Source organism: Pristis pectinata, chromosome 17 (assembly GCF_009764475.1).
Source record: "Pristis pectinata isolate sPriPec2 chromosome 17, sPriPec2.1.pri, whole genome shotgun sequence".
In the NCBI taxonomy this organism is placed as follows: domain Eukaryota; kingdom Metazoa; phylum Chordata; class Chondrichthyes; order Rhinopristiformes; family Pristidae; genus Pristis; species Pristis pectinata.
In genome coordinates, this window is record NC_067421.1 from 43395405 (window position 1) to 43408671 (window position 13267).

Below are 13267 nucleotides of genomic sequence, written 5' to 3' on the forward strand. Positions count from 1 at the left end.
GAAACCAATGCCAAGGACAGGAAACTCTGGCAAACCATCATCCAAGAAGGAACAGCAACTTTCGAAGCCTACAGATGTGCAGAATTAGAAGAAAAGAGAAGAAGATGGAAAGAGAGGCAGCAACAACCAAAGCCCGATCTGCCACCTGGAACTACCTGTCCTGAATGTGGAAGAACTTTCAGAGCGAAGATTGGACTCATAAGCCACTGGAGAGCTCATAAATAGGTCAACAGAATGAAGACCATCCTCCTTGACCTCGAGGGATAGCCACGATGACGGATTGACTGGGACTGCCTTAGATCTAAGGGTTAGATGGGATGGAATTAGTTAAGTGTGTCACAATTCTATTAATTTCAAGATAATTAAGGGAAAGGATAGGACTAGTCCTCGAGTTGAAGTCCTAAATTGAGGGATGGCAAATTTTGATGACATTTGACAGGAATTTGCAAAAGTTGATTGAGAGAGGCTGTTTGCATGTAAATGGACATCTGGCAAGTGGGAGGCCTTCAAAAATGGGATAGGAAAAGTTCAGGGCTAGCATGTTCCTGTTCAAGTGAAGAGCAAGGCCAACAAGATTTGGGAACCTTGGCTGACCAAGGATATTAAGGGTCTGATCAGGAAAAAGGAGGCATATGTCAGGTATAGGCAGCTGGGATCAAGTGAGTCCTTTGAGGAATATATGGGATGTAGAAATACATAATAAGGAAATTAGGAGGGCTAACAGGGGCCATGAGATATCCCTGGCAGTCAAGAAAAAGGAAAATCCTAAAAGATGGTATAATTATATTAGAAGCTAGAGAGAGTAGATGGTCCCCTTAAGGATCTGTATGGTGATCTATGTTTGCAACCACAGGAAATGAGTGAGGTCTTGAATGAATACTTCATATCTGCATTTACTGTGGGGAAGGAAATGGAAGCTAGTGAGTTTAGGGAGGGCACCATGAATGTTAATTGCAACACAGGTAGACAGGTTGGTGAGCAAGGCATATTGGCATGCTTGCCTTCATCGGCCATCCTACACTAATTTCTGGAACAGGTGGATAACAAAGACACCTTAGTCAGACTCCTATTTATTGATTCTAGCTCTGCCTTCAACACCATAATTCCGAACAAACTCATCTCCAAACTACTAAACCTATGACTGCGTCCCCCTCCACAACTCCAAGGTATTGTTTACTGTGCTGTGTGTTACATAGACAGTGAAAGTGGTGAGCTTCTTTATTTATTGTCCTCAAATAATTTCACATTAAAGATATAATTTCTCCAAAAAAGGACCTTGGCAGATTGATAAATTCTGACAATGAATTTACGTTTGTAAAGCAATATAAGTTAAACGTCAAGAAGAACACATAGATTTGAATAAGAGAAAGCAAAACTTCTTCATGTAGAGGATGTAGTGAAAAACACTCCACTTCCTCCCACTCCCTTCTTCATATATATTGACGTTTACATTCTGAACTTTTTCCATTAGCTTGATAGAATCAAACTAAAATTTTCCATTACACAGTCCATTTAAAGGTAATTTACAACAAAATGGATCACTATGATTTGAGAGTTGGAGGAAAGCTTAATGTATGCAATCTCCAAAAATTGTCCAAGGCTAAATCTTCTCCAAATATTTGCCATGCTTTAGCAGCAGTAGGAAGTAATCCTTAACCATCGCAGTACTAGTGCAGTAATGGCTTATTTTAATCCACTTATTATTCTCAGTTTTCACATTTTCTTCAGTGATCCTGATTGGATTTGGATGAGTATCAATTAGATTGTGCCCCAGACATTTTCTTTTTCACCATTCTAAAATAGACACCTTCTTTCTTCATTAATTCCTTATGGTTCCCTTGCTCCACCACTGTGCCCTTGTCCATGACAATTATTTTCTGTGCAATTTTGGCAATACTTAAACAATGTGATGCAATTATTATGGTGCAGTGTTTCTTCAACTTTTTCAGTTCTTGATAGATCTGAAACAGTAAATAGATCCTTAATTCAAAGCAACAAAATAGTATATCAGAATGAATATGCATGGACGAAACTGATCAATTCTCAGAAGGATATGACACTTTGAATTCTTCTTTTGAATTTGAATATCATTTAAGAGCATAATTAATGTGGTAGTAAACGATTAAAACCAATAAACCTTTCACACTGATGTTGTAAACTAGAGTAGGGATTTTTAAGTTACATCATTGTATTTTACTCACCTACTTTAAAAAAAATGAACAACAATTTGCATTAAACTGAGAATTTATAGAAAGTCCTCTACCTAATTGTCTTTATTCCCAGTGTGGTATTTTCCACAAGGAACAGACTTCACAATGTGACTAATCTCTCACAAATGAAAATCAAAAAAACTGCAGATGCTGGAAATCTAAAATAAAAATAGAAAATGCTGGGAAAACTCTACAGATCTGGCGCCATCTATGGAAAGAAACAGTTAATGTTTGGGTCTGAGACTCTTCGTCAGAACTGAGAAGGAGAGGAACAAGTTTAGCTGGCAGAGAAGGTGGGAGAGGGTCATTGGGTGGAGCAATGGGAATTTCTATGATGGGGTGAAATATTGTGGCTGCTAACGGGCAGTTCCACCCATTGCCATCTACCACCTTCTCTGCTACCTAGACTAACCTGTTTCTCTCATTCTCAGTTCTGAAGCGGGGTCTCAGACCTGAAATGTTAACTGTTGCTTTTTTCACAGATGCTGCCTGACCTGCTAAGTTCTTCCTGAATTTTCTACAATTAATCTCTTCTTCAGCAGTGGTAGTGCTCTGGTGCATCAATTTTGCATCTCCCAGCTCCTTAGCATGTGGACTAAAGAAACTTGAATGCACCAGCTCCCTTTCACTCCTCCTCAAGTTCACATTTCACTACTTGTTTGTACCCAGAGTTCCCCTGCCAATGACTTCTGCTCCCACATCCACATTTACCTCTCATTCCTCAAGTATCCATTTATGGGTCTCTTGTTCCTCAACCATTTGCATTGTCTTCACAACCAAATGCACAGATGCTGACAAGACTTGAGTGAGATTCGTGACAAAACATAACTGCATCTTTTCACCACCTCAGTTCACACACCAACACCTCTGTACTGACAAACTCTGCTTGTCCAATATCCATCCTTACATGTGTTATAAATTCCTAAGTTAAACTTTTGTTCCCTTCACCACCACACTTGCTAGTTGCTTGTACATTGTTCATGCAGAGTGTTCATGATGTCAACCTCCTCTTCGACTCCAAGCTCAGTTTCCAACTCACACCCTCTCCATCACAAAGGCACTACTTTTACTTTAATAAAATCACCATTTCCACTTGCACCTATCTCAATTCATTCATTCCTGAAACTTGAACTGTGCTCTTGTTACCTCTGAACAATTATTCCAATAATCTCCTGAAGACCCTCCAATCTGACCTTCCAGAAATTTCAATTCATTCAAAATGATGTTGCCCATTCTCCTACCTCCATCCAAGCACACTCTCCCATCTGCATAGAACAGTACAGCACAGGAACAGACCCTTTAGCCCACGCTAATTAAACTAGTACTTCAATGCCTAACTAAACAAATCCCTTCAGCCTACTCAATGCCCATATGCTTCCATTTTCTGCATGTTCATGTGCCTATCTAAAAGCCTCTTAAAATCTATTTGCCTCAACCACCATCCCTGGCAGCACACTCCAGGCACCCACCACTCTCTGTGTGTAAAAAAAACTTGCCTCGCACATCTCCTTTGAACCCCCCTCACCTTAAATGCATGCCTTCTAGTATTAGACATTTCAACTCTGAGAAAGAGACACCGACTGTATCTATGCCTCATAATCATATAAACTTCTATCAGGTCTCCCCTCAGCCTCCACTGCTCCAGAGAAAACAACCCAAGTTTGTCCAACCTCTCCTTATAGCACATGCCCTCTAATCCAGGCAGCTTCCTGGTAAACCTCTAATTCACATCCTTCCAATAATGGGGCGACCAGAACTGAATACATTACTCCAGATGTGGCTTAACTAGAATTTTATAAAGCTGCAACATAACTTCCTGACTCTTGGACTCAATGCCTCGACTAATAAAGGCAAGCTTGCCATATGCCTTCTTTATCCCTATCAACCTGTACAGCCACTTTCAAGGAGCTTTGGACTTGGACCCCAAGATCCCTTTGTACATCAACACTGTTAAGCATCTTGCCATTAACTGTGTACATTAACCTTTACATTTAATCTCCTAAAGTGCAACACCTCACACTTGGCTGAATTAAACTCCATCTGCCATTTCTCTGCCCATATCTGCAACTAATCTTTAGCCTGCTGTATCCTTTGGCAATCTTCTGCACTATCCACAACACCATCAATCTTTGAATCGTCTGCAAACTTATTAACCCAGCCATCTATATTTTCATCCAGGTCATTTATATAAATCACAAGCCCTTCCCAACACCACAAGTCACAGATGCAGCCAGAATAAGTCCCATCGGCCACTACCCTCTATGGGCAAGCTAATTCTGAATTGAAAGGGCCAAGTCACCGTGGATCCTATGCATCGTAATCTTCTGGATGAGCTTATCATGAGTGAACTTGTCAAACACCTTACTAAAATCCATGAAGACAACATCCACAGCTCTACTTTCATCAATCACCTTTGTCACCTCAAAACACTCAATCATGTTAGACATGACTTTCTCTACACATGCCCCCTCCTATTTCTCATCTTCGTATTGTTTCCATCTCTTCTATATTACCAGACTCGCGTTGGCTTCGAATCCCCCAGATACTTGAGTTTCAGTTCTTCCATTTTGTCATTTCTCCATTTGACCTTCTCTGATGGTGCAACTCTCCCCATCTACCACTATCTGAATTTTGTTCCTACGTTTGGCCTTTTATACACCATTCCTCCCCAACTACACAAAAACCCCCATCCCCATTTCACTGTACTATAAGTGGCTTTTCCCTGTTTCCTAAACTATTGGCCTCTGGAAATCCCTCCTGAATGCTTCACCTCTCTCCCTCTGTCCTTTTAAGGCTTTCATGATATCTATCCATTTCAATCAGTCTTTCAATTTTTCCCACCCCTTGCATGTAGGCTTCTATATTCCAAATCATTTTTTTTTGTTTCATTACGCCTGACACTCTTGGGATCTTTCCTCTGTGATAACACAAAATAAATTTTCAACTAATCTTTGCTAGATGAGCATGTGCTTTCCTTGCATTTGTTCATGATGTACCTTAGGACATTTGCTTACATTAAAAGTGATATAAAAGTATTAGCTGATATTAAGTAACGTGTCCTTGCTTACTTTATCTTCACTTTCTCCATCCAGCGCACTTGTGGCTTCATCTAGCAGTAAAATCTGAGGTTTACGAACTAGTGCTCGAGCAATGGCTATTCTTTGCTTCTGTCCACCAGACAGTTGTGTGCCTTTCTCTCCGCTGTCTGATTAAAGTCAAGGGAAAGATTTTAAATTACTATTTTACATACTGTAGGGTGATTTCATCTGCATAGATTTGTTTCAAGCATCAAGAAAGAAATCCAGGCATATGGCAGTATAGTACCATTTCTAGAACCAGATGGATTTTCTTTCTCTAACTTTCTCCTTGATTTTTTTGAAACAATCAAACAATCCCTAGGAATGGCTTCACATCCAAAAGCTGTACTGTTACTTCTGTCTTTCCCCCATTGATCTACTGTAGAGCCCTTCCTATTTCTCATCTTCATATTGTCCCTCAGCATATCCTCTGAAAACACAGTCATTTTCCAGATATACTCTGATGACACCAATTTCTATTTCACCAGTACATCTACTGACTTCTCTCTTTTGAAATTGTCAGACTTTATGTCTGACATCTCAGAATGGATGACCAAAAATTTGCTTCAGGTCTTGAGAAGACCAAACCCCTTGTCTTCAGTTCTCCATCAGTCCCTAGCTATCAGATCTATCCTCCTCCCTAACAAATGTCTGAAACTTAAACAGACTGTTGGCAATTTGGTGTAATTTTTGATGCAGGTGAGCTTTGAACAACGTCACTAAGACCAAATTTGTACAATGACCTTTACCTGTGTTGTAGCTGTCACTTAGTTCAGTGATAAATCCATGTGCATTAGCGAATTTGCAAGCCTTCACTATTGCATCCATGGAACACCCTTGGAGTCCATAGGCGATATTTTCTTGTATTGAACGTGCAAATAACATTGGCTCCTGACCAACCATAGCAATCTTAAATACAAATTATTGGAAAAATATTTCATTAATATTTTATGTACAAATCTATGAAAGGGAAATCTGTTTACATGAATGGTGACAAATTAATCACTTAATCCTAAAGAAGGGTCCTGACCTGAAACGTTGACCACCTGCTTTTCTCCATGGTTGCTGCCTGGCCTGCTGAGTTCCTCCAGCATCATCGTGTTTTCATCTCGATTCCAGTATCTGCAGTCCTTTGTTTCTCCTTAATCATTTAATCCTTTTGATATGATCTTGAGGTTCTACATGTTGTCTTTGCAGTCAGATATTCTTTGCTGTCAGATATTCTTTTCAGTAACCAATCCATGTCAGCTTTCAAAATTGTGTATATGATATGAATTTGCCATGAACTCTGCAGCAGTGACTTATGTACATAATGGCTTGATTTCTCCAGCATTCCAGCTTCATCACTGTTGAATATTTTAAAACTAGGGTAATTTGGCTGTCACCAGTGCAAACACACAAATTACCACGTCCATGATGGGCAGATGCTTTTCCATATATCTCAGGCAGACAATCAGAAAGTGCTACTGAACACACATCAATCTTTCTTCGTGTTAAAGGATGAAGATCAAGAATTTCACATCAACCTAGCAGCTCGAGTGCACTTCTAAAGGTCAACTGAAGCATGACACTGACACAAGCCAAGCTGCAATTACTTGCTTCCTCTATCTAAAATGAAATGAAACTGCCAGAGTAAATCTGATGCTGTCATTTTGGTACCACAGAATACTGCTTTTAATTGTACATTGATTGAGGTCTCTTTCCTTCTTGGGTTCATAATTTTAAGCATTTGTATTGTTTTGGAAGTTATTGCCTGAAAGATTGGTAGAGGGAAGAGCTGTCATCGCATTTACACAGTACGTGGATATGCACTTAGGGTCATGACCTGCAGGCTTGGACTTGTTGCAAGAAGGTGGAATTAACTTGTTCAGCTTTTTTTTCAACCAATGGACACAATGGGCAAAATGGTTGCCACCTGGATTGTAAATTTTCTATGATTATATGGAGACAAGCATTGGCCTGAGATGCCCATTTTCTACCCATAGTGTGCCAAGGTTCTGCTGATGAAGTACAGGCCTGTTGGCCAAATAGCCACCAGAGGACCATTAGAAAACCAAGATCCCATCCTCTCCAACCGGAGGCTTCATTTTTGAGGCATTTCATTAAAAAAAACCTTCTAAACATGATGCAGTCTGCAAATATTTTCAAGTTAAAATTCTAGATGTTATATCTCAACCTAAGGCAACATTATAAACATGTTACTAAGAAATTATACAGAGCTAAAAGAAATAAGCTGCTGGAGGAACTCAGCAGGTCAGGCAGCATCTGTGGAGGCAAAGAGATAATCAACATTTCAGGTCGAGACCCTGAGTCAGGACTTTGTCACCTCTTCTCAAAAAGATTGAGGATGTACAGTACAGCTTTAGCCTTTGTAAACTTAGGAGTTTATCTAAAAATTTGATTCATTTTGAAAGAGCTTTTAGCCTTGGTAAAACATAAAGTACTGTCTTGCTGAAAATAACAAAGAAAAATGTCAAATGCTTCTGGACATTCATCTGCCGAAATCAACAGTAATTGCTAGGTTCTGGTATATAAAAGTAAATGACACACTGGATCTGTAACAATTTATTAACCAAGTTCTAACATTCACCTTGGCATGAAGGTAATTATTATCATATTCCTCAAGTGGCCGATTATCCAGTAGAATTGTCCCAATCTGTGGGGTGTAGAAATTCTTCAGCAGCTGCATACAAGAGGTCTTTCCACTTCCTGAAGTACCCACCAGAACTGTTATTTCACAGGGACATAGGGTGAAAGATATGTTCTGTAAAAGCAACATACTTGTTATCCAAAATGAAACAAAGTTAAGAGCTCTAAAACTGTTTCAGCCTCATGCATTCATTTCAGAAGAAAACACCTTACACAATACAGGTGAATATACTTCACGTATTTATATTCATTGAACACAGTTCTACATCCACTCACTAATCAAAGATCTAAAATACATCAATCAAAAAAATTCACACTGTTTTTCAGCTTACCATTTTGCCAACAACTGCATAAAAAAAGGTTAACATTCACATCGTTCAGTCTGTGATTTTGAGTATTGAGATCATGGGTCCAACAGTGTTTTATATTATTCATTTTTACATGGCCAGTGACTGCCGCTTTGGACAACATTTCTAGTCTAACTCATTCTTGCAGCAAGATTTGTAAAAGGGCAAACTAACCTACTGAGACTTCAAATGAGAATTTTCATATAAGGAGCATTGGGCAGGGTGGCGGAGACCATATTTCTGCTGAATGCGATAGCATGTTACCCTCAATTTACAATGCTCGAGTCCCTTAATGTACAGTAAAAAGAGTGACAATTCCCAGCCTGTTGTCCCATCTAAAACTCACTCAAGTCTGAGTGTACACAAGAAAATAGGAGCAGGAGTGGGCCACCAGGCCACTCAATCCTGCTATGCTATTCAATATGATGATGACTGATCTGTGCTGGCCTCAACTCCTCTTCTGTGCCAGTTCCCCATAACCCTTAATTCCTCGATCTTTCAAATATTTATCTATCTAATGATCCTGCCTCCATCACCCTCAGGCACAGAGAATTCCTAAGATTCACTACCCTCAGAGAGAAGAAATTTATTTTGTAACTATGTCCCCTTATTCTTGACCCTCCCACTAGTGAAAACATCTCAACATTTATTGGTATTGGTTTATTATTGTCACTTGTACCAAGATATAGTGAAAAGCTTGTCTTACAAACCGATCGTACAGGTCAATTCATTACACGGTGCAGTTACATTGAGTCAGTACAGAGTGCATTGATGTAGTACAGGTAAAAACAATGACAGTACAGAGTAAAGTGTCACAGCTGCAGAGAAAGTGCAGTGCAAAAGGTGCAAGGTCACAACAAGGTAGATCATGAGGTCATAGTCCATCTCACTGTATAAGGGAACTGTTCAATAGTCTTATCACAGTGGGGTAGAAGCTGTCCTTAAGCCTGTTTGTACGTGCCTTCAGGCTCTTGTATCTTCTACCCGATGGAAGAGGAGAGAAGAGAGAATGTCCCGGGGGGGTGGCGTCTTTGATTATGCTGGCTGCTTCACCAGTGGCATCTTCAGGAGTTGAGTTACAGGGAAAGATTGAACAGGATAGGACTTTATTCCTTGGAGCGCAGAAGAATGAGGGGAGATTTGATAGAGGTTTAGAAAATTATGAGGAGTATAGACAGAGTTAATGCGAGTAGGCTCTTTCCACCTAGATTAGGAGAGATAAGTACGAGAGGACATGGCTTTAGGGTGAAAGAGGAAAAGTTTAGGGGGAGCTTCTTCACTCAAAGAGTGGTGGGAGTGTGGAACAGGCTGTCATCTGATGTAGTAAATGCAGGCTCACTCTTAAGTTTTAAGAATAAATTGGATAGATAAGTGGACGGGAGAGGTCTGGAGGGTTATGGACTGGGTGCAGGTAAATGGGACTAACGGAATACCGTTTCAGCACAGACTAGGAGGGCCGAATGGCCTGTTTTCTGTGCTGTAGTGTTCTATGGTTCTAGGTAAAGAGAGTCCAAGGAGGGGAGGCTGGTGTCCGTAATGTGCTGGGCTGTGTCCACAACTCTCTGCAGTTTCTTGCAGTCCTGGGTAGAGCAGTTGCCGTACCAAGCCGTGATGCATCCAGATAGGATGCTTTCTATGGTGCATCTGTAAAAGTTGGTGAGAGTCAAAGGGGACAAACCAAATTTCTTTAGCCTCCTGAGGAAGTAGAGGCGCTGGTGAACTTTCTTGGCCGTGGCTTCTACGTAATTTGACCAGGACAGACTGTTGGTGATGATCACTCCCAAAAACTTGAAGCTCTCAACCCTCTTCGACCTCAGCACCATTGATGTAGACCAGTGCATGTACACTGCCCCCTTTCCTAAAGTCAATGACCAGCTCTTTTGTTTTGTTGACATTGAGGGCAAGGTTGTTGTCATGACACCATTCCACTAAGCTCTCTATCTCCTTCCTGTACTCCGACTCATCACTGTTTGAGATATGGCCTACAACAGTGGTATCATCTGCAAACTTGCAGATGGAGTTAGAGCAGAATCTGGCCACACAGTCATGAGTGTATAGGGAGTAGAGTAGAGGGCTGAGGACACAGCCTTGTGGGGCACCAGTGTTGAGAATAATCATGCCGGAAGTATTGCTGCCTATCCTCACTGATTGTGGTCCGTTTGTTAGAAAGTCAAGGATCCAGTTACAGAGGCCGGTGTTGAGTCCTAGGTCTTGGAGTTTGGTGACAAGCTTACTTGGGATTATTGTATTGAAGGAAGAGCTATAGTCAATAAACAATAGTCTAATGTAGGTGTCTTTACTGTCCAGATGCTCCAGAGCTGAGTGTAGGGCCAGGGACATGGCATCCACTGTAGACCTGTTTCGGTGATAGGCAATTTGCAATGGGTCCAGGTTGTCTGGTAGGCTAGAGTTGATGTGTGCCGTGACCAACCTCTCAAAGCACTTCATGGTGGTGGATGTCAGAGCCACTGGTCAGTAGTCATTGAGGCATGTTACCTTGCTTTTCTTCGGTACTGGGATGATGGTGGTCTTCTTAAAACAGGTGGGAACCTGAGCTTGAAGCAGGGAGAGGTTAAGTATGTCAGCAAATACTTCTGTCAGCTGATCAGCACAAGATCTGAGCACGCGGCCAGGGACACCATTTGGGCCAGGTGCTTTCCCCATGTTCACTCTCCGGAAGACTGATCTTATGTCCTCCCCTGTGATCACAGGTTCAGCTTCATTGGTGGCTGTCAGGGTGGATGGTGACAATCCACTTCCCTTTTGTTCAAAACGCACATAGAATGCGTTAAGTTCAGACAGAAGGGATGCGCTGTTGTTAGCTATGCAGTCCGACTTTGTCTTGTAGCCTGTTATGGCATGTAAGCCCTGCCATAACTGGCAGCTGGTCAGGGACTCTATTTTGAGTCGGTATTGCCTCTTAGCATCCCTGATAGCTTTCTGAAGGTCATACCTCGATTTCTTGTACAGATCAGGATCACCAGATTTGTGTGCAGCAGTCCTCTCCTTCAGTAGGGAGTGGATCTCCCGGTTCATCCATGGTTTCCTGTTTGGGAACACCCGTATTGTCCTCTTTGGTACACAGTCCTCCACACACTTGCTGATAAAGTCTGTGATGGTGGTGACATACTCATCAAGGCTGGCAACTGAGTTTTTGAACATGGACCAGTCCACTGTCTCAAAGCAGTCACGCAGGAGCTCATCTGTTTCCTCAGACCAGCACTGCACGACTCTCCGTACCGGATCCTCCTATTTCAGTTTCTGTTTGTATGCAGGGAGGAGGAGCACAGCCTGGTCGTCTGATTTCCCAAAGTTGATGGTTGTATAGCAGTGATCAAGGGTGTTGGCGCCCCTGGTGGAGCAGGAGATGTGCTGATAGTATTTTGTTAACACACTCTTGAGGTTGGCCTGATTGAAGTCCCCTGCGATGATGAAGAGGACCTCAGGGTATCCTCTCTCAAGGTTGTTGACCACGGAGTATAGCTCATTGAGTGCAGGCTTCATGTCCGTCTGTGGTGGGATGTAGACTGCCATCAGGATAGCTGAAGTGAATTCCCTTGGCAGATAGAATGGTCGACACTTCACCGTTAGATATTCCAGGCTAGGTGAGCAGGAGCTCACCAGGACTGTCACGTCCGAGCACCATAAGCATTTACTCTGTCAAGACCCCTTAGGATCTTATATATTTGAATAAGGTCACCCCTCGTTCTTTTAAGCTCCAATGATATAGACCCAAACTGTCGAAGTTGGATGTATGTGGAATGTACACCAACAGACTGGTGCTGTTTGGAGCAAATAGGAAAAAAAAATTAGACCCTTTCAGCAGCAACAATGCATAGTTCAATACTGCAGCATTGTTAAAGACAACTTACTTTTAAAACTTGGTTGAGTGGCCTATTAGGGTATGCAAAAGTAACATTTCTAAATGTGAATTCACCATTCAGAGTTTCTGGAATAAAGCTTCCAGTTTTTTGCCAAGTCGATTTACTCTTGATGTTCTGAAATATGTTTTGTGCTATGGCAATTCCTTGGATCAATCCAGCAAACGTAGAGGTGATGTTCTGAAATCAAAATATGCCTTCTTTGAATTAATTCAACATCTGGTAAAAATTCGAAAGTTTATATTTTATTTAGTATGAACAGCACACTCACCTGAAAATTATCAGTTAGCATAACCTGATATAAGAACACAGTGATTAGATTACCGGATGTCATTATGTCATTCTGAACAAGGTGGCTTCCATATAATATAGTGCCAAACTGTACAGTAACTTGCAGAATCTGGAATGGGATGAGGGAAGGATGTGAAAACGATCAGACTATTCATAACTTCAGAACAGCCACAGACAAACTGAAACAGAGGACTCTAAAGCTGAAATTATAGGCTGGAACTGTGGTGTAAGGGCAAATCAATCGAAATTTGAGACATCAATCTTTTCTCTCAACGGAAACCTATTACAGATAAGCTGCATTTAAGGAAGGATGATTACAAGGAAAGGATAAGAACACACCAAACAACCATGTAATAGGAAAATGGATCAAGAAATGGTTCAAGGCCAATAGGGATCGTGCACATCAGAAAGAGTGAAGAAAAGAAGTTTGCTTCAATAAAGGAATCACTGAACCATCTGGATTTTTATGCCAATCCATTCTTGGGAATACTAATCCATAACATGTTAAATGTACTACTGTACCCAGTTCCTTATGTGAATTAGTTAAAAAATACCAAAAATGTAAACAAGAGGAAAAAAAAGCTCTGTACCTTCCAGGGAATGCCAGTTATCTGATACAAATGGAGCAGTTTGTAAGTGCATTACACATTTGCAGTCTTCTTTCAATAATGATATTGGGTAAAATTTCACCTAGTCACTCTGTACTTTTAACTTCACCGATCTTAGCTCCAGGATTACTTTTCACGTACACCTATTTATTCAAATCTTGCACTTTTAGAGTAAGATGTCCAAAGGAGGGCAAATTGATTATA

At 41.0% G+C, this 13267-nt stretch overlaps 1 protein-coding gene across 3 annotated transcripts in view; it reads right to left on the minus strand.

The window, feature by feature from the left end:
• Positions 1-822: 822 nt before the first annotated feature.
• LOC127579253 (ABC-type oligopeptide transporter ABCB9-like) overlaps positions 823-13267 on the minus strand; it is a 39857-nt gene continuing 27412 nt past the window's right edge. For 2 of the 3 annotated variants that reach the window (XM_052031901.1, XM_052031902.1), the window contains exons 7-12: positions 12436-12564; positions 12156-12344; positions 7878-8051; positions 6037-6196; positions 5279-5415; positions 825-1961 (exon numbers count right to left, since the gene is read on the minus strand). In XM_052031901.1, the coding sequence (XP_051887861.1) occupies positions 1755-1961; positions 5279-5415; positions 6037-6196; positions 7878-8051; positions 12156-12344; positions 12436-12564 (996 nt within the window). In that variant the 3' untranslated portion in view covers positions 825-1754. Of the gene's footprint in view, positions 1962-5278; positions 5416-6036; positions 6197-7877; positions 8052-12155; positions 12345-12435; positions 12565-13267 lie in introns of all 3 variants that reach the window. The other variant, XM_052031903.1, reaches the window with a different exon arrangement.